Raw genomic sequence first — 18,721 nt, 5'->3', positions numbered from 1 at the left:
AATATGCATCAAGGTCAGACCAATCAAGGATGGATGGAGCCAAGAGGATCTCATCAACCCTTTAGGCAGCAACCCCCTCCGAGATATCCTGGACAAAGACCATTCTACAATGCATACCCAGCTGAAAGATATGGTGGACAACCTTGTAACTACCAACAAGCCCCACCCCGTGCATATAGGCCATCCTTTCAACATAACCTCGAACCACCACACTCACAAGCTTTTCTTCACCATTCGCCACCATATGATCCTTCCTTACCCCAGTACCAATCCAATCACTCCCAATCACCACCACTTTCTTATGTATCATGTCCAAGTCCGGCAACCCGAGAAGCAGAGGTTCGCCTAAAGGAAACAGTAAATAAACTTCAAACAACCATTCGACAACTGGAGCAAGCAGTAATTCAATGGGTTTCTAGGCGCTCAAATATAGAAGGATCAGCCACAACCCCATGTGGACAGTCTAATGAAGAGCGGAGCATGAAGGAAATACCAGAAACTCCAGTGGACAAGACAGAGAATGAATGCGTACTAGAACAAGTAGAAGAGGCTTTCATTGTTCAAGAAGAAGAGTTGGTTGAAGATCTAGGAGATGCTGAACCTCCATGGGAATCCAGAGCTGAGGAGAACTCCGTCAAGGACGTTACAGTTGATGCTAAGGAGGATATTGTACAATCCCCAAGGCAAGTCGTTTATGAAGAATCAGATGGAACAATCCAAGAAGCGAATTCCCTTGATGATGATAGTCACAAGTCAAATTCTCTTAGTAATGAACTTGCATCCGCAAGTGAATTCTCTGAGGTCGAATAATCTTTCCCAAGTGAATATGAAGACAATGCGGAGGTAGATTTCTCTCAACCTCCAATCTATGACTCAAGTGATGAGGAAGACATAGAAGACTTTGACCAGGACACAGATACAATTGTAGAGCCTTGCAAGGAAGTGGAGGAATTCACAGAAGAGCACAAGGGAGTAGAACTTACAGAACCACCAGAAACACCTACCCCAAGGCCATTACCACCTAATACAAGCTTCAAGTGGGTACAATCCTTAACCTATAACTTTACTTATTCACTTGAACATGGTTTTCTTGAAACAGATGGCCAGCTTAGAGCTCTTTGTGGCTTTAAGAGTAAGAGGGAAATGACTCGTACTCAGAGTTGGTGCACAAGGTTCAATAAGGTTTCACGCTTCACCTCAAAGTACATGGATTGGTATCATGCTCAATTGCATGGATCACGGAGAACGTTTGGTCACCATGGTGAGATTCTACTTTTTAAACCACCCGGATGGAAACATATAGATCAAGACGGAGGCGGATTTAATAGCAAAGCTTGGGATCCTGGAATCTATTCTGACATTCGTCACTCCGGGAGCCTGAAAATTTGTCTGAAGCTGCTCAGAAGCTTTACATGCCTAGTATGGGACCCCGGAGGCTATTGGCATTCCAAGCACTGGTGGAGATTTTTGGACAAATTTAAACATAAGCCGTCCTAGCAAGAAGCTCCTCCAATGTCCAACTTAAGGACTTTAACTAAAAGTGCTAGGTGGGAGACAACCCACTATGGTATGGTCGCTTCTTTTTCAATTTATTTCTTGTTAATTGCTTTCCTTTTTATTTCCTTTTCATTTTACTTCATTGAACCTGGAATCATGCATAGCGTTTATGTTAGTCATTGCATTCTGCATTTATCATACATATAAAAAAAAAACGCAACGCGACGCGACCGAATCAGCGACGCGTTCGCGTCGCAAGGAGAGGGGAGAAAATAAAAACGAACAGAGAGTCACGCTGGAGCGTGGCTGGAGGCGTGCCCGTGGCACAAATCGTCCCACGCGACCGCGTGCCCCACGCGGCCGCGTGACTAGGATTTCGACGTAATAATGGTGCACAGCCGAAAGTTGTGCTAGAGTGGTGCTGGACTGGCGCTGGACGCGCAATCCATCTCACACGACCGCGTGCCCCACGCGGCCGCGTCACATCCTACTAAGTGCCCACTCACGCGATCGCGTGCCCCACGCGATCGCGTGCCCCACGCGATCGTGTCACCCAATATTTGGCAATTAATGATTTTTGAACAGAGAGTTGTGTTAGAGCGAGGCTGTCCTCGCGCCAGTAGCATAAAACGGGTCACACGACCGCGTGACCGACGCGACCGCATCAATCAGTTTAAGTGCAAGCCGCGCTACCGCGTGCCCCACGCGATCGCGTCGCTTGCGCCGCACAACTTATCCTAATTTGCCAAATATCTTATCTTTTCTCCCCCAATCCTAACTTTTCCTCCCTCCTTTCTTACTTACTTCTTCTCCCCTTCTTTCCCTGCTCATTCTTCTCATCTTTTATTTTATTTTACTTAATTTATTTGCATATTTCATTCATTGCATCTTCATTTTGTGCATATTTTTATTTTCTTTTCTAAATTTATTATTTTCCATTGGTGTTAAAAGTTCTTATTCAACTGTTATATCTTTTCTGGTATTATCTTGATGCTTCATGACTTGTTTCATTCTAATTGGGTATTATCATTCATAAGTCAAATGCTAATTTTTATAATACTGATATTCCTTTTGCATTGATATGTACTTACACTATTTTGCATTACCCACACTCTCTTTCCCATTGTTGCAAATTGTTGCACTCTTGATTTGCCATGTACTTCTATTATTTTCTCACTTGCATGTTGTAGCTACCATGTAATTGAGACCCTTATTATTTGGCAAACCTACCCATGTTTTATTTGTTTTTTCTTCTTTGTTTTGGGTTACTTTTCTTCCCTTTTTCTTTCAGGATGGCCACCAGGAAGAGAACCGGAAGACGTTTACATGGGAGAGACAAACAAGTTCCTACGCACATTCCTCGATGAGAAAAGCATCAGTTGAAGCAACCCGTCCACTTGCACATCTTAGCATGCACCGAGGACGGTGCAATCTTTAAGTGTGGGGAGGTCGATACCGATCTCCATGGGTTAGTACCTTTCTGTTTCAACACCAATGTTTAAATTTTCTTTGTTAAATTAGTTATTGCATTTGCATATTTAATTGCATGTTTATTTGATTTTGTGCATTTAGTTACTACTTGGTTGAAGTAATATTTTCTTTTTAAAAATTTTTTATAGTATTTCACTAATTTAAATTGAAAAATTTTTGTTAAATTTGTTTGAAGTTGTATTTGGAATATGGTTTTTTAGCCAAAGAACACACAACCTGTGAGATTTTGAGCTTATTTAAATGGTTACATTATTTAACCATAAATATTTTATTCTTGTATGTTTACTTCTCTATAATTGTGATCTTTACTTTGTTTCAGTCTATATGTCCAATATTTAATGTATTTACATGCTTGCATATGATTGAGGCCATTATTTGATTTTAGCTCACTTATCCCAAATAAGCCTACCCTTTAAATCACCCTTGTCAGCCACTTTGAGCCTTGAAATCCCCATTTGTTCTATATCTTACCACATCATTAGCCTTAAGCAGAAAACAAATTAATTATCCCAATTGAATCTTTGGTTAGCTTAAGATAGTGTGTTAATTAAGTGTGGGGAAACTGTGGGAACATGGGTTAATAAAGGAAAAGTATAATGTTTCTAATTTATTTGAATATCAAGAATTTGGGAACCTACTCATGAAAAACAAAAATAGAAAAATAATAGAAAATCCATGTGCATTGATAAGTTATGATTGTTTCTCTACAAAAAAAAAAGAGAAAAAAGAGAAAAATCCAAAAATACTCAATAAATAAGTAAATAAGGGGACAAAATTACCCCAATATTAAGTTTAATAAAAGATCAATGCACATGTGATAAAAATTAAAGAAAAAAAATTTGGTACATGAGTATGGGAATTATACAAAAGTGGGAATTATGGGTAGCTAGGCATGAATTTAAAAGTATATAGAGTATATGTATATTAGGTGAGAGCTTAGGTTAATTAAAGATTCAATTTATAAAGCTCACTTAGCCACATATATACCTTTACCTTACCTTAGCCCCATTACAACCTTGAAAAAGACCTCATGATGTTTGCATTGGTATATTAAAAATTGTTGATTGGTTAGATGAAGAACAAGGTTTAGAAAGCATGACTAGAGAAGAGTAGAGTGAATAACCCTATACACTTGAGAGATTAGAGTGATATACACTACCAGTGAGGGTTCAATGCTTGATTCTATGTTCCCTGCTTTCATGAGCTGTCTTCTTACAAGTTTACTTGCTTTTTATTGTACGATTTGAATTAGTGGAAATTGGTTTGTATTTGTCTTGGAGAACTTGTTTACTTTTAAACCAAGTAGGTAGAAACATTTTGCATGTAGTTGCATTCATATAGATAGGATTGCATTTCATATATCCTACCAATCCTCTTCATTTTTATAGCTTCTCTTGAGCTTAGCATGAGGACATGCTATTGTTTAAGTGTGGGGAGGTTGATAAACCACTATTTTATGGTTTATCTTGTACTCAATTGAGTGGTTTTTATCAACTCTTTACCCACTTATTCATTCTATTTGCATGGTTTACATTTTCCTTTCTGGTTTTGTGCTATGATTGAAAACATGCTTCTTTGATCTTATATTTGTTTATTATTAATCCTCTCTTATTACCATTAGATGCCTTGATATGTGTGTTAAGTGTTTTCAGAGATTACAGGGCAGGGATGGTTCAGAGGATGGAAAGGAAGCATGCAAAAGTGGAAGGAATACAATAAGTTGGAGAAATTGCTAAGCTATCCAGCCTGACTTCTTCGCACTCAAACGGCTATAACTTTAGCTATAGAAGTCCAAATGTTTTATGTTTCTTTGTTTTAAGCTTCCCTTTTCACTTTTATTTATTTATTCCAGCACTTGAGTTGATTATTTACTTTTATAATTTAATTTGCAAATTATTCCATGTTACAGATTGTTATTTGAATTAATGATAATTGAGGTATTCCAGTTTATGATTGCTCTCTTTAATTCATTGCTTTCCATCTAAGGACATTTTTATTCCAGCAATTTTACTTTTTCCCCTTTTGGTATTGGTTAAGAAATCAGTAACTCAGCATTATCAAACTCAACATAACTGCTAATCGCTATCTTGCTAATTGAACTGAACTTCAATTATCCCAACTTTTTCTTAGGAAATAAATAGGATTCGAAGGTCAAACTAATTAGTCCCTTGACTTTCTTTTGCTTTAGTAAAGGTTAACTAAGTGGAATTTAGATTCAAACTTCATTATTGTTGAGAGAGAAAACTAAGTTGGACTTCCAATTTCTCTTACCTTGCCAAAAGTTTGCTTTACAGTATTTATTTATTTTAATTGCCATCTACTTTACTTGTCATTTAAATCACTTGCTTCTCACCTTCTAAACCCCGATTACAACCTTTATAGCCAGTAATAAGAACATACTTCCTCGCAGTTCGTTGAGAAGACGACCCGAGGTTTGAATACGCGGTTAACAATTTTTAAAGGGGTTTGTTACTTGTGACACCCAAAACGTTTGTACGAAGGGATTTTTGTCGGTTTAGAGACTATATCTACAACGCGACTGTTTTTATGAAATTCTTTACTGGCAAAAATCCTAACGTCATCAGGCTCTTCTAAGTTATTTTTGAAATCCTCTTTCTTGGACCTTGCTCAGGTCTCTTTCAGGGATTACTTCTATAACTTTTATGTTTTGGGCCGACTTCGTCATGTCGGGCTCTTCTAAGTTATTTTTGTAATCCTCTTTCTTGGACCTTGTTCAGGTCTCTTTCAGGGATTACTTCTATAACTTTTATGTTTTGGGCCGACTTTGTCATGTCGAGCCCTTCTAAGTTATTTTTGTAATCCTCTTTCTTGGACCTTGTTCAGGTCTCTTTCAGGGATTACTTTTATAACTTTTATGTTTTGGGCCGACTTCGTCATATCGAGCCCCTCTAAGTTATTTTTGTAATCCTCTTTCTTGGACCTTGTTCAGGTCTCTTTCAGGGATTACTTCTATAACTTTTATGTTTTGGGCCGACTTCGTCATGTCAAGCCCTTCTAAGTTAAAGTAATCCTCTTTTATAGGGTTGGCCAGACCTCTTTCCAGGGTTTACTTATAACTTTGGTTGACTTGGTCCGACTTCTTAACGTTGGCCAGTCTTTAAGTTATTATTTAACAATCCATTAAGACCTCGTCAGGTCCTTTCTCCGGATCACTTTCGATAACTTCTTGCATTATTCTGTTTTCATCTTTGCCGATTTGTAGAAGGTGGGTTTAATCCTTGTTTAGTCGACCTTTAGATGAATTTGATTTTCATCTCTGTTGGTCTTTATCGTGATCGTGCAGTGAATTTTATTTTTCACTTTCTGCCGATCTGTTGCTTTATAATCGTGTGATGAATGTTTCAGATTAATGCGTCTTGAAAACTTGTAGAACATCTAACATATTTTATTTAAAAGAAAATGCAAATATGTACATGTGGAGTTTTTATCCTTTTAAGTCGGATAATTTGTGGATCTCAACTTGGTCCCTCATTAAAAAAACCTTTTCAGGAAAAAGAGTACACCCTATGCTAAGATCATTTACCATTCCTAGCTATAGTACCTTCTTAGGTTGCAGGCGTGCCATGACCTGGGAAGCTCTCGACCCTCGAGTTCGGACAGTCTGTAGTAGCCCTTCCCAAGTACTTCTATGACTCGGTAGGGTCCTTTCCAGTTTGCTTCCAGTTTTCCTTCTCCAGGTCGAGTTGTTCCGATATCATTTCGGATTAGGATGAGATCATTCTCCGCAAAACCTCGTGGTACTACCTTTTGATTATATCTGGAAGCCATTCAACGTTTTAATGCTTCTTTCCTGATCCGAGCTCTCTCTTGGATTTTGGGAAGTAGGTCGAGCTCTTCCCTTTGAAGTTGGGAGTTGGCTTCTTCATTGTAGTGGATTACTCTAGGCGACCCTTCTTCGATCTCCACTAGGATCATTGCCTCCGTTCCGTACGCTAATCGGAAGGGTGACTCCTTTGTGGTGGAATGTAGTGTTGTCCGATATGCCCATAGGACTTATGGGAGCTCCTCAGCCCACGCTCCTTTTGCGTCCTGTAACCTCCGTTTTATCCCAGCTAATATGACTTTGTTGGCAGCTTCGGCTTGTCCATTGGCTTGAGGATGTTCTACAGAAGTGAATTGTTGTTTTATGTTTAAGTCGGCCACTAACTTTCTGAAGCCTGTATCTGTGAATTGTGTGCCATTGTCTGTGGTGATGGAGTATAGGACCCCGAATCTTATGACAATATTTCTATACAGGAATTTTTGACTTCTTTGAGCAGTGGCATTAGCTAGGGGTTCTGCCTCGATCCACTTTGTGAAATAGTCTACCCCTACTATGAGGAATTTGACTTGTCCTGACCCCTGAGGGAAGGGTTCGAGGAGGTCGAGTCCCCATTTTGCAAATGGCCAAGGTGAGGTTACGCTGATGAGCTCCTCTAGCGGGGCGATGTAAAAGTTGGCATGTTTTTGACATGGTGGACATGTCTTTATGAACTCTGTGGCCTCCTTTTGTAGAGTTGGCCAATAAAATCCTGCCTGGAGTACTTTTTGGTAAGTGCTTGTGCTTCGAGATGGTTGCCACAAATGCCACTGTGTATTTCTTCTAAAACTTCCCTTGTATTGGAAGTCGGCACACATTTTAACAATGGTATTGAAATCCCTCTTTTGTATAGAGTATTATTTATGATAGTGTAATGTTGTGCCTCCCGTTTTAACCTTTTTGCCTCCTTCTCATCTGTAGGAAGTATTTCTGTTTTGAGGTAGTTAATTATAGGAGTCATCCATCCTTGATCTAGACCTGTTATGGCTAGGATTTTTTCCTCTTCCGAGATTGACGGGTTCTGTAGTATTTCCTTGATGAGGCTTCTACTGTTGCCTCCTGGTTTGGTGCTGGCTAGTTTTGAGAGTGCGTCAGCTCGGGTATTCTGTTCACGGGGTATGTGGTGGATTTCATATTCCCGGAGTTGTCCGAGCTGCTCCCTGGTTTTACCCAGGTACTTTTTCATAGTCGGGTCCTTGGCTTGGTAGCTCCCCGTTATTTATGAAGTGATCACCTGTGAGTCGCTGAAGATAATGAGTCTTTGAGCTCCAACCTCTTTAGCCAGCTTTAAACTAGCTAGTAGTGCCTCATATTCCGCCTGATTGTTTGAGGCAGGGAACCCGAATCTGAGGGAAAGTTAAATTTGGGTTCCTTGGTTGCTTTCAATTATCACACCTGCGCCGCTTCCAGTCTTATTCGAGGAACCGTCCACGTAGAGATTCCATTCTGTGGAGGTTTCTGGGGTGTCTGTAAATTCTGCAATGAAGTCGGCTAAGTATTGTGATTTGATGGCTGTCCGAGCTTCGTATTGAAGGTCAAATTCGGACAACTCGACTGCCCATTGTAAGATCCTGCCTGCTAGATCTGTTTTCTATAATATTCCTTTTATGGGCCGGTAGGTCCGAACCTTAATGGTGTGAGCTTGGAGGTATGGGCGAAGTCGTCGAGATGTTAGTATAAGCGCATAGGCAAATTTTTCTATTTTTTGGTAGTTCAGTTCGGACCCTTGTAGTGCTTTACTAATGAAGTATACAAGTTGTTGCCCCTTGTCGTCCTCTCGAACTAGTGCTGAGGCTACTGCCCGACTTCCTACTGCGAGGTACAATATGAGTAGCTCTCCCTCTCCTGGTCGAGTTAGGATAGGTAGTTGTCCCAGGAAACTTTTGAAATCTTGGAAGGCTTGCTCACATTCTGTTGTCTATTCGAACTTTTTTTCCCTTCCTTAGAGTGCCGTAGAAGGGGAGAGACCTTATTGCTGATCCCGCTAGAAATCTGGACAAGGCTGCCAACCTTCCGTTGAGTTGTTGTACCTCTTTGATACAAGTTGGGCTTTTCATGTTGAGTATGGCCTGGCATTTATCAGGATTTGCCTCGATTCCTCTTTATGTGAGCGTAAAACCCAAGAACTTGCCAGCTTCTACTGCAAAGGTGCATTTTGCAGGTTTGAGTCGCATGCCATGCTTCCTTATAGTGTCGAACACTTGGACCAGGTCGGACAATAATGTCTCCTCACTTTGTGTCTTTATTAACATATCTTTCACATAGACTTCCATGATTTTTCCGATATGATCTGAAAAGACTTTATTCATTAGCCTTTGATAAGTAGCTCCCGCGTTTTTAAGACCAAAAGGCATTACAATGTAGCAGTAGTTTGCTTTTGGTGTTAGAAACGAGGTTTTTTCTTGATCGGGTGGATACATTGGGATTTGATTGTATCCAGAATATGCATCCATAAACGAGAGGTATTTATATCCGGATGAGGCGTCCACCAGAGCGTTGATACTTGGGAGTGGATAAGGATCTTTTGGGCAGGCTTTGTTGAGATCAGTGTAGTCAGTGCACATTCGCCACTTCCCATTTGATTTTTTCACCAAGACGACGTTAGCTAACCATAGTGAGTACTTGACCTCTCTTATGAATCCTGCCTCCAGTAGGGCTTGTACCTGCTCTTCCATAGCTTGGAATCGTTCTGGCCCAAGTTTTCTTTATCTCTGCTGTACTGCCCGAGATCCTGGGTAGACCGCCAACTTGTGGCACATTAATTTGGGGTCTATGCCTGGCATGTCTGCAGCTTTCCATGCAAAGAGATCGATGTTATCTCGTAAGAGCTGTACAAGTGATTCTTTTATGTCTCCTCTTAGAATCGTGCCAATATTGGTTGTTTTGTCCGGGATGTCTCCGATCTAGACTTTCTCTACTTCACCTTCAGGTTGTGGACGGAGTTCTTCTCGCCTTTAAACTCCACCAAGTTTGACTGTGTGGAATTCTTCTCCTCTGCCTCTGAGGTTTAGACTTTCGATATAACAGCGGCTCGCCATCTTCTGATATGCTTTTATCGTAGCTATTCCTTCTGCAGTTGGGAATTTCATGCATAGATGTGGAGTTGAGACTATTACGCCGAGTTGATTTAATGTTGCCCGACCTATTAAGGCATTGTAGGCTGAACTCACATCGACCACGATGTAGTCTATCTTGAGTGTTCTGGATTGGTTTCCTTTTCCAAAGGTTGTGTGTAGCGGGACGTATCCCAGTGGTTGCACTGGAGTGTCTCCCAGTCCGAACAGGCTGTTTGGATATGCTCTAAGTTCTTTTTCTTCCAAGCCGAGCTTGTCGAAGGTAGTTTTGAATAAGATATCGGCGGAGCTCCCTTGGTCTATTAGTGTGCGGTGGAGATTTGCATTTGCCAATATAATGGTGACGACCATGGGATCGTCGTGTCCTGAGATGATACCGGATGCATCTTCTTTCGTAAACGTAATTGCAGGGATGTCGTGTGCTTCCTCCTTTCCTTCGACATGATATACTTCTTTGAGATATCTTTTGCGAGATGATTTGGAGATTCCTCCTCCTGCAAACCCTCCGTGTATCATATGAACATGTCTTTCTGGTGTATGAAGTGATCGCTCGGTTCGTCCAACCTCCTCGTCCCTTCTCCTTTTTCTTTGATCATCGTCCCGGGTGGCCAGATACCGATCTAGTTTTCCTTCTCTCACTAATTTTTCTATGATATTTTTTAAGTCAAAGAATTCATTGGTGGAGTGCCCACGGAGTCGATGGTATTCACAAAATTCGTTCCGGTTTCCTCCCCCTCTTTTGTCTTTGAGTGGTCGAGCTGGGGTATTTTTTCTGTGTGGCAGACTTCTTTGTAAACATCCACAAGGGACACCTGAAGAGGGGTGTAATTATGATATTTTTTAATTTTTTCCCCTTGTCGATCTTCCTTCTTTTTGGGCTCTTTATCTTTGTCTCGGTAGGTGAATCCAAATTTTGAGGTTTCTCCTAGTCGAGAATTTTCTTCCATGTTGATGTATTTCTCTGCTCGTTCTTGCACTTCATCCAGAGATGTGGGGTATTTCTTTGATATGGATTGGCTAAAAGGTCCCTCTCGTAGGCATTGATGAGGCCCATGATGGCGGCCTCTGTTGGGAGGATTTGTATGTCTAGGCATGTTTTGTTGAATCTTTCCATGTAGTTGCGAAGACTTTCCCGATCTCCTTACTTGATTTCTAATAGACTGGGGGCGTGCTTAGCCTTATCTTTTTGGATGGAGAATCTGGCAAGGAACTTTTTGGCTAAGTCGTCAAAGCTTGAGATAGACTTCGGAGGTAGGTTGTCGAACCATCTAATTGCTGTCTTTGTGAGAGTTGTTGGAAAAGCTTTGCAGTGAACTGCATCTGAGGCGTCGGTGAGGTACATTCTACTTCTGAAATTACTGAAGTGATGGTTAGGATCTGTAGTGCCATCGTACAAAGCCATATCCGGAAGTTTGAAGTCTATAGGGATTTTGGTCCTCATGATCTCCCTAGTGAATGGATCTTGATCTTTGCAAGAGTTGTCCTCAGGAGTGGATCGAGTAGCTTTGGCTTTGAGATCGGTTTCGAGTTTTAGAAGTTTGTCTTCTAATTCTCGGCGTCGCCTTACCTCCTTTTGTAGATCTTTCCCAACATCTCGTTGATGCTGGCTTTCTTTTTCAAGTTACTTTAAACGATCTTGAAGTGCTTCTATCACTCCCAGATTTGATGAGTTTTTGTCCCCGTTAGATTCCGGGGTATCTTTCAGTGTTGTGTCTGCGTTTTTGTGCGGTGTTCTATCATCTAGATCTGAATCGTGGTCGTTGTCATGGTCGTCCACCATGGTGATGGGATGACTTCCAGGTCCCCGGCAATAGCGCCAATGTTCCAAGGGTTACCTGAAATTGGAGGTCGATCTCGGACGAGATCTTCTGTACTGGTCGGTGCTGACGTATCCGGCTGGTGAGTGGCGGCCGGAGCAGTGTATTTATAATGGTTGTGGGCTGACCTTCTTAGGTAAGATAAGTTAGTTATCTTATGTTATCTTATCTTTGGGTGAGGTCAGCTTATCTTTAAGGGAACCGCCTTTATCTCTATAGGCTTGGGCTGCCTTTGGATGTGGGTCGTGTTCCTCTATTTGGGCCCTTTATTGGGCTTTTCTGTCAATTTGGCCGATCTCTTTGAGAAGAGGTCAGATAGTCAGACCTGAAGAGGTCGGTCGCCTTGTCACTAATCATCCCGAGTCGGACAGCTCGACCCAGGGTGTGAACAGATACCTTAAAGAAATGTATCATGTTGAGGGGAAAGAGGAAACACCCGACATCCCTGCAATTACTTTCACCAAAGAAGATGCATCTGGTATCATCTTAGGACACGACGATCCCATGGTCATCACAATTATACTAGCGAACGCAAATCTCCACCGCACCCTGATAGACCAAGGGAGCTCCGCCGACATCTTGTTCAAAACTGCCTTCGACAAGCTCGGCCTGGAAGAAAAAGAACTTAGAGCATATCCGAATAGTCTGTTCGGACTGAGAGACACCCTAGTTCAACCACTTGGATATATATCACTACACACAACCTTCGGAAAAGGGAACCAATCAAAAATACTCAAGATAGACTACATCATGGTCGACGTGAGCTCAGCCTACAATGCCCTAATAGGTCGGACAACATTGAATCAGCTCGGCGCAATAGTCTCGACTCCACATCTGTGCATGAAATTCCCAACTGCAGAAGGGATAGCTACAATAAAAGCAGACCAGAAGATGGCGCGACACTGTTACAACGAAAGTCTAAACCTCAGAGGCAGAGGAGAAGAATTCCATACAATCGAACTTGGTGGAGTTCAGAGGCAGGAAGAACTCCGCCCACAACCCGAAGGTGAAATAGAAAAATTCCAGATCGGAGGTATCCTGGACAAAACAACCAATATTGGTACGAACCTAAAGGGAGTCATAAAAGAATCAATCGTACAGTTCTTACGAGATAATGTCGACCTCTTTGCATGGAAGGCTGCAGACATGCCGGGCATAGACTCCAAATTAATGTGCCACAAGTTGGCGGTCTACCCAGGATCTCGGCCAGTACAACAAAGGCGAAGAAAGCTCGGGCCAGAACGATCCCAAGCTGTGGAAGAGCAGGTACAAGCTCTACTAGAAGCAGGATTCATAAGAGAAGTCAAGTATCCACTATGGCTAGCTAACGTCGTCTTGGTGAAAAAATCAAATGGGAAGTGGCGAATGTGCACTAACTACACTGATCTCAACAAAGCCTGCCCAAAAGATCCTTATCCTCTCCCAAGTATCGACGCTCTGGTAGATGCCTCCTCCGGATATAAATACCTCTCGTTTATAGACGCATATTCGGGATACAACCAAATCCCAATGTATCCACCCGACCAAGAAAAAACTTCATTCTTAACCCCAAAAGTAAACTACTGCTACATCGTCGAGCCTTTTGGACTTAAAAATGCGGGAGCTACTTATCAAAGATTAATGAATAATATCTTTACTGATCACATCAAAAAAATCATGGAAGTCTATGTGGACGACATGTTAATAAAGAAAAAAAGTGAGGAGATGCTATTATCCGGCCTAACCCAAGTGTTCAACACTATAAGAAGGCATGGCATGTGACTCAATCCTGCAAAATGCACCTTCGTAGTAGAAGCTGGCAAATTCTTAGGTTTTATGCTTACACAAAGAGAAATAGGGGCAAATCCGGATAAATACCGGGCCATACTCGACATGAAGAGCCCGACTTGTGTCAAAGAGGTACAACAACTCAACGGGAGGTTGGCAGCCTTGTCCAGATTTCTAGCCGGATCGGCAATAAGATCTCTCCCCTTCTACGCTACTCTAAGGAAGGGAAAGAAGTTCGAATGGACACTAGAGTACGAGCAAGCCTTCCAAGATTTCAAAAGATTCCTAGGAGAACCACCTATCCTAACTCAGCCACGGGAAGGAGAACCACTCATATTGTACCTCGCAATAGGAAGTCGAGCAGTAGCCTCAGCACTAGTTCGAGAAGACGACAAGGGGCAACAACCCATATATTTCATCAGTAAAGCATTACAAGGATCCGAGCTGAACTACCAAAAAATAGAAAAATTTGCATACGCCCTCATACTAACATCTCGACGACTTCGTCAATACTTCCAAGCCCACACCATTAAGGTTCGGACTAACCAGCCTATAAAAGGGATTTTGTAGAAAATAGACCTAGCAGGCAGAATTTTGCAATGGGCAGTCGAGTTGTCCGAATTTGATCTTCAATAGAAAGCTCGGACAGCCATCAAATCACAATACCTGGCCGACTTCATCGCAAAATTTATAGACACCCCGGAACCCCCCACAGAATGGAGTCTCTACATGGACGGTTCGTCAAATAAAACTGAAAGCGGCGCAGGTGTGATATGAAAGCGATCAAGGAACCCAAATCGAACTCTCCCTCAAATTCAGGTTCCCTGCCTCAAACAACCAAGCAGAATATGAGGCACTACTAGCTGGTTTGAAGCTGGCTAGGGAGGTTGGAGCTCAAAAGCTTATCATCTTTAGCGACTCACAAGTAGTCACTTCGCAAATAGCAGGAAGCTACCAAGCCAAAGATCCCACTATGAAAAAATATTTGGACAAAACCAGGGAACAACTCGGACAACTCGGAGAATATGAAGTCCGTCACATCCCCGAGAACAGAATGCCCTAGCCGACGCACTCTCAAAACTAGCCAGCACCAAACAAGGGGGCAACAATAGAAGCCTCATCCAAGAAATGCTGTATTTTCCGTCAATCTCGAAAGAAGAAAAAATCCTAGCCATAACAGGTCAGGATCAAGGATGGATGACTCCCATAATTAACTACCTCAAAACAGAAACACTCTCCACAGATGAAAAGGAGGCAAAGAGGTTAAAACGGGAGGCACAATACTACACTATCATAAATAATACTCTATACAAAAGAGGGATTTCAATACCATTATTAAAATGTGTGCCGACTTCCAATACAAGGAAAGTTCTAGAAGAAATACACAGTGGCATTTGTGGCAACCTTCTTGGAATGCAAGCACTTACTAAAAAAGTACTCCGGGCAGGATTTTTTTGGCCAACTCTACAAAAGGAGGCCGCAGAGTTCGTAAAGACATGTCCACCATGTCAAAAACATGCCAATTTTCACATCGCCCCGCCAAAGGAGCTCATCAGCGTGACCTCAACCTTGGCCATTCGCAAAATGGGGACTCGACCTTCTCGGACCCTTCCCTCAGGGATTGCGACAAGTTAAATTCCTCATAGTAGGGGTAGACTATTTCACAAAATGGATCGAGGCAGAACCCCTAGCCAACGCCACTGCTCAAAGAAGTCAAAAATTACTATATAGGAACATTGTCACAAGGTTCGGGGTTCCAAACTCCATCACCACAGACAATGGCACCCAATTCACAGATGCAGGCTTCAGAAAGTTAGTGGCCGACTTAAACATAAAACACCAGTTCACTTCCGTAGAACATCCCCAAGCCAATGGACAAGCCAGAGCTGCCAACAAGGTCATACTGGCCGGACTAAAACGGAGATTACAGGACGCAAAGGGAGCATGGGCTGAAGAGCTCCCACAAGTCCTATGGGCATATAGAACAACGCCGCATTCCACGACAAAGGAATCACCCTTACGATTAGTGTATGGAACGGAGGTAATGATCCCAGTAAAAATCGAAGAAGGATCGCCTAGAGTGATCCACTATAATGAAGAAGCCAACTCCCAACTTCAAAGGGAAGAACTCGACCTACTTCCGGAAGTCCAAGAAAGAGCTCGGATCAGGGAAAAAGCACTAAAGCGTCGAATGGTTTTGAGATATAATCAAAAGGTAGTGCCACGAGGTTTCGCTAAGAACGACCTCATCCTAATCCAAAATGATATCGGAACAACTAAACATGGAGAAGGAAAGCTGGCAGCAAACTGGAAAGGACCCTACCGAATCGTAGAAGTACTTCGGAAGGGCTACTACAGACTGTCCGAACTCGATGGACGAGGGCTTCCCAGGTCATGGCACACCTGAAACCTAAGAAGGTACTATAGTTAGGGATGATAAAGGATCTTAGCATAAGGCACACTCTTTTTCCTGAAAAGGTTTTTTAGTGAGGCACCAAGCCAAGACCTACAAATTATCCGACTTAAAGGGATAAAAACTCCCACATGTATATATTTACATTTTCTTTTGAATAAAATATGTTTAGATATTCTATAAATTCTCAAGCCGCATTAATCTGAAACATTCATCGTCCGATTATAAAGCAACAGATCGGCAGAAAGTGAAAATCAAATTCGCTGCACGATCACGATAAAGACCAACGGAAATGAAAACCAAATTCATTAAAAGGTCGACCAAATGAGGATTGAACCCAATTTCTACAAATTGGCAAAGATGAAAATAGAATAATGCAAGAAGTTATCGAAAGCGATCCAGAGAAAGGACCTGACGAGGTCTTAATAAAATGGATTGCTAAATAATAACTTAAAGACTGGCCGATGTTAAGAAGACGGACCAGTCGCAATAACCAAAGTTATAAGTAAATCCCTGGAAAGAGGTCTGGCCAGCCCTATAAAATAGGATTACTATAACTTACAAGGGCCCGACATGACAAAGTCGGCCCAAAACATAAAAGTTATAAAAGTAATCCTTGAAAGAGACCTGAACAAGGTCCAAGAAAGAGGATTACAAAAATAACTTAGAAGGGCCCGACATGACAAAGTCGGCCTAAAATGTAAAAGTTATAAAAGTAATCCCTAAAAGAGACCTGAACAAGGTCCAAGAAAGAGGATTACAAAAATAACTCAGAAAGGCGCGACATGACGAAGTCAGCCCAAAACAAGAGATCACAAAATTAATCCCTGAAAGAGACCTGAACAAGGTCCAACAAAGAGGATTACTAACAACAACTTGGACTAAACCAACATGATGAAATCGGCCTCCCGAAAACCTTGGTGATATACAAAGTAATTACTAATGAAGACATGAGTAAGGTCCAAACAAAGCAAATTACTAGAAATAACGTTAGGCCAAGAAATCAAGCCAAAGAAGTCAGACAACGAAAATTCCAAACACCTAGAAAGGTACCGAGACGAGTGCAGACAAACATGTTACGAAAAACACAAGTTATAATAATAACAAGCTCAAGAGGCTACCAAAACTAGCCCCAAGAGCTTGGAAATCACTTTGTTTTTCAAAAGAAAGCTGCTAAACAAGCAACCAGGAATGTAGCAAAGGTCGGAACATAAAGAGTTCAAAAAGCCCACCAATCGGGATATACACACAAACATCTAGAAAATTCATTGAGGATCCAAAGTCTTCTCAGCAGCACGAGGCGAAGGAGGGCGAGTCTGAAGAGGCACTGCGTCCATTGTCCCGTCATCTCTGTTCAAAATCTGACAATCCGGTTCCAATTCAGAATGACCAGTCTTGGACGAAGGAGCCGAAGAAGTCGGCCCAGCTGAAATCTTAGCGGTAGGCACAGGGGGTTCAACAACATCGTCATCAGAATCGTCAGGGACAATCTTGCCATCCTTTACAACAGACTGAAGAGAGTAAGGTTGGCCTCAGGTGCAAGAACTTGAACCTGCTCCTTCAAGTTCTCATAAGCAGCATTTACGCTGCCTACAAGATGACCCTGAAATTCGGCATAATCAACCCGGGCAAACTCCAACTCCTCCCTGAGACGCATCACCTCCCTGTAGGCCGTAACATAGCTATCCTTGTGCCTCAAAGCCATGTCTTCATCCAACTTTACAGAAGCCGCCAAGGCAATAGAACTAGCCTTCTCACCCTCCAACTCTTTCTCTAGCTTGGTCACCTTCACCTCGAGCTCCTCCTTCAAACCCTTCATCTGATCGAACTCCAATTTGGCCTCCTCCATATAGGCCTTCGGAGCATGAAGAGGAAGATCTTGGGCAGTCCGATATAAGGCCGCCCCCATGTGTGCCATCTTGATGCTACTCCGAGTTATAAAGTCTAAATAGTGAAGCAGTGATACATCATCCATAGGGAGGGCACCATAAGGACTGATTTGCTGGTCGACAAACCCAACAGTGTCAAAATCAGGGGCATCCAGATTGAAGGGTTCAACAGTTCGAGGTCTTTTGGAAGGGGGAACGACCGGAGGAGAAGATGCAGCAGCAGCAGAAGATTGCGGAGGATCCACTACACGGACTCGAGGAGTAGGGATCATTCTCCTCGGGCCGGGAGAGCTCGGCACGGACGATTTTGACGTCACCTGAGAAGACCCTTCCCCATCCGTCTTGGCCGAGATGTTCTGAGCGGCAGCAGCCTTTCTTGCCTTCTTGAAAGCTTTCATCGCATTATTATTCTTGGCCATCTCTGTAAAATAGAAACCAATAGTTTTACAGAACAGGAAAAAAGAGGAAAGCAAAGTAAAAACAAGAAGCGATATATATCAAGTAATACCCAATGCAGTTCGAACAAGGGAGGGGTCCCCCAAAGATTTTTTAGTATCTAAATGAGGAGGTTCCCTCCAAAGGTCCTCCAAAACTGTTACAAAAGCCTGCTCAATCTCGTCAAGCATTTCCCACATATATCGGGATACTACTACATTCTGCTGCCAATGCAGAGGAAAGGATGGCTCATCATTCGCTTCCAGAAAAAAGGGGTGAGCTCCCTCAACAGCTCGAACCTTGAAGAAATAATTCTTGAAGTCCCTAAAGGACTCGTCATATATGGTAAAAACCTTATGTCCCTGTGCAGATCTAAAAGAAACCCACGAGGCTTTCTTTTTCGAAGAAATCCCGGGCTTAGTTAAAACAAACAAATAAAGGAAAAGAGTTTGAGAGGGGGTAACATCCAATTCTTGGCAAAGAAGTTGAAAATCTTAATAAAGCCCCAGGAGTTCGGA

General features: G+C 42.2%; 1 protein-coding gene across 1 annotated transcript; it reads right to left on the bottom strand.

The window, feature by feature from the left end:
• LOC107607220 (mucin-7-like) lies at window positions 17,145-18,403 on the bottom strand. Its single transcript, XM_016309195.1, has 3 exons — window positions 18,277-18,403; window positions 17,900-18,189; window positions 17,145-17,378 (listed from the first exon to the last, which is right to left on the bottom strand). The coding sequence occupies exons 1-3, from the start codon at window positions 18,401-18,403 to the stop codon at window positions 17,145-17,147; spliced, it is 651 nt and encodes a 216-aa protein (XP_016164681.1).

This window comes from Arachis ipaensis, chromosome B07 (genome assembly GCF_000816755.2).
Source record: "Arachis ipaensis cultivar K30076 chromosome B07, Araip1.1, whole genome shotgun sequence".
NCBI lineage: Eukaryota > Viridiplantae > Streptophyta > Magnoliopsida > Fabales > Fabaceae > Arachis > Arachis ipaensis.
This window is presented reverse-complemented; position numbering and strand designations above follow the sequence as displayed.

Coding starts and splice junctions, on each gene's coding strand:
- LOC107607220 (XM_016309195.1), bottom strand. CDS start 18,403: ATGTGGGAAATGCTTGACGAGATTGAGCAGGCTTTTGTAACAGTTTTG. Junction 18,190..18,276: donor CCTTGTTCGAACTGCATTGG/GTATTACTTGAT, acceptor TCTATTTTACAG/AGATGGCCAAGAATAATAAT. Junction 17,379..17,899: donor ATGCCCCTGATTTTGACACT/GTTGGGTTTGTC, acceptor TCTGTTGTAAAG/GATGGCAAGATTGTCCCTGA.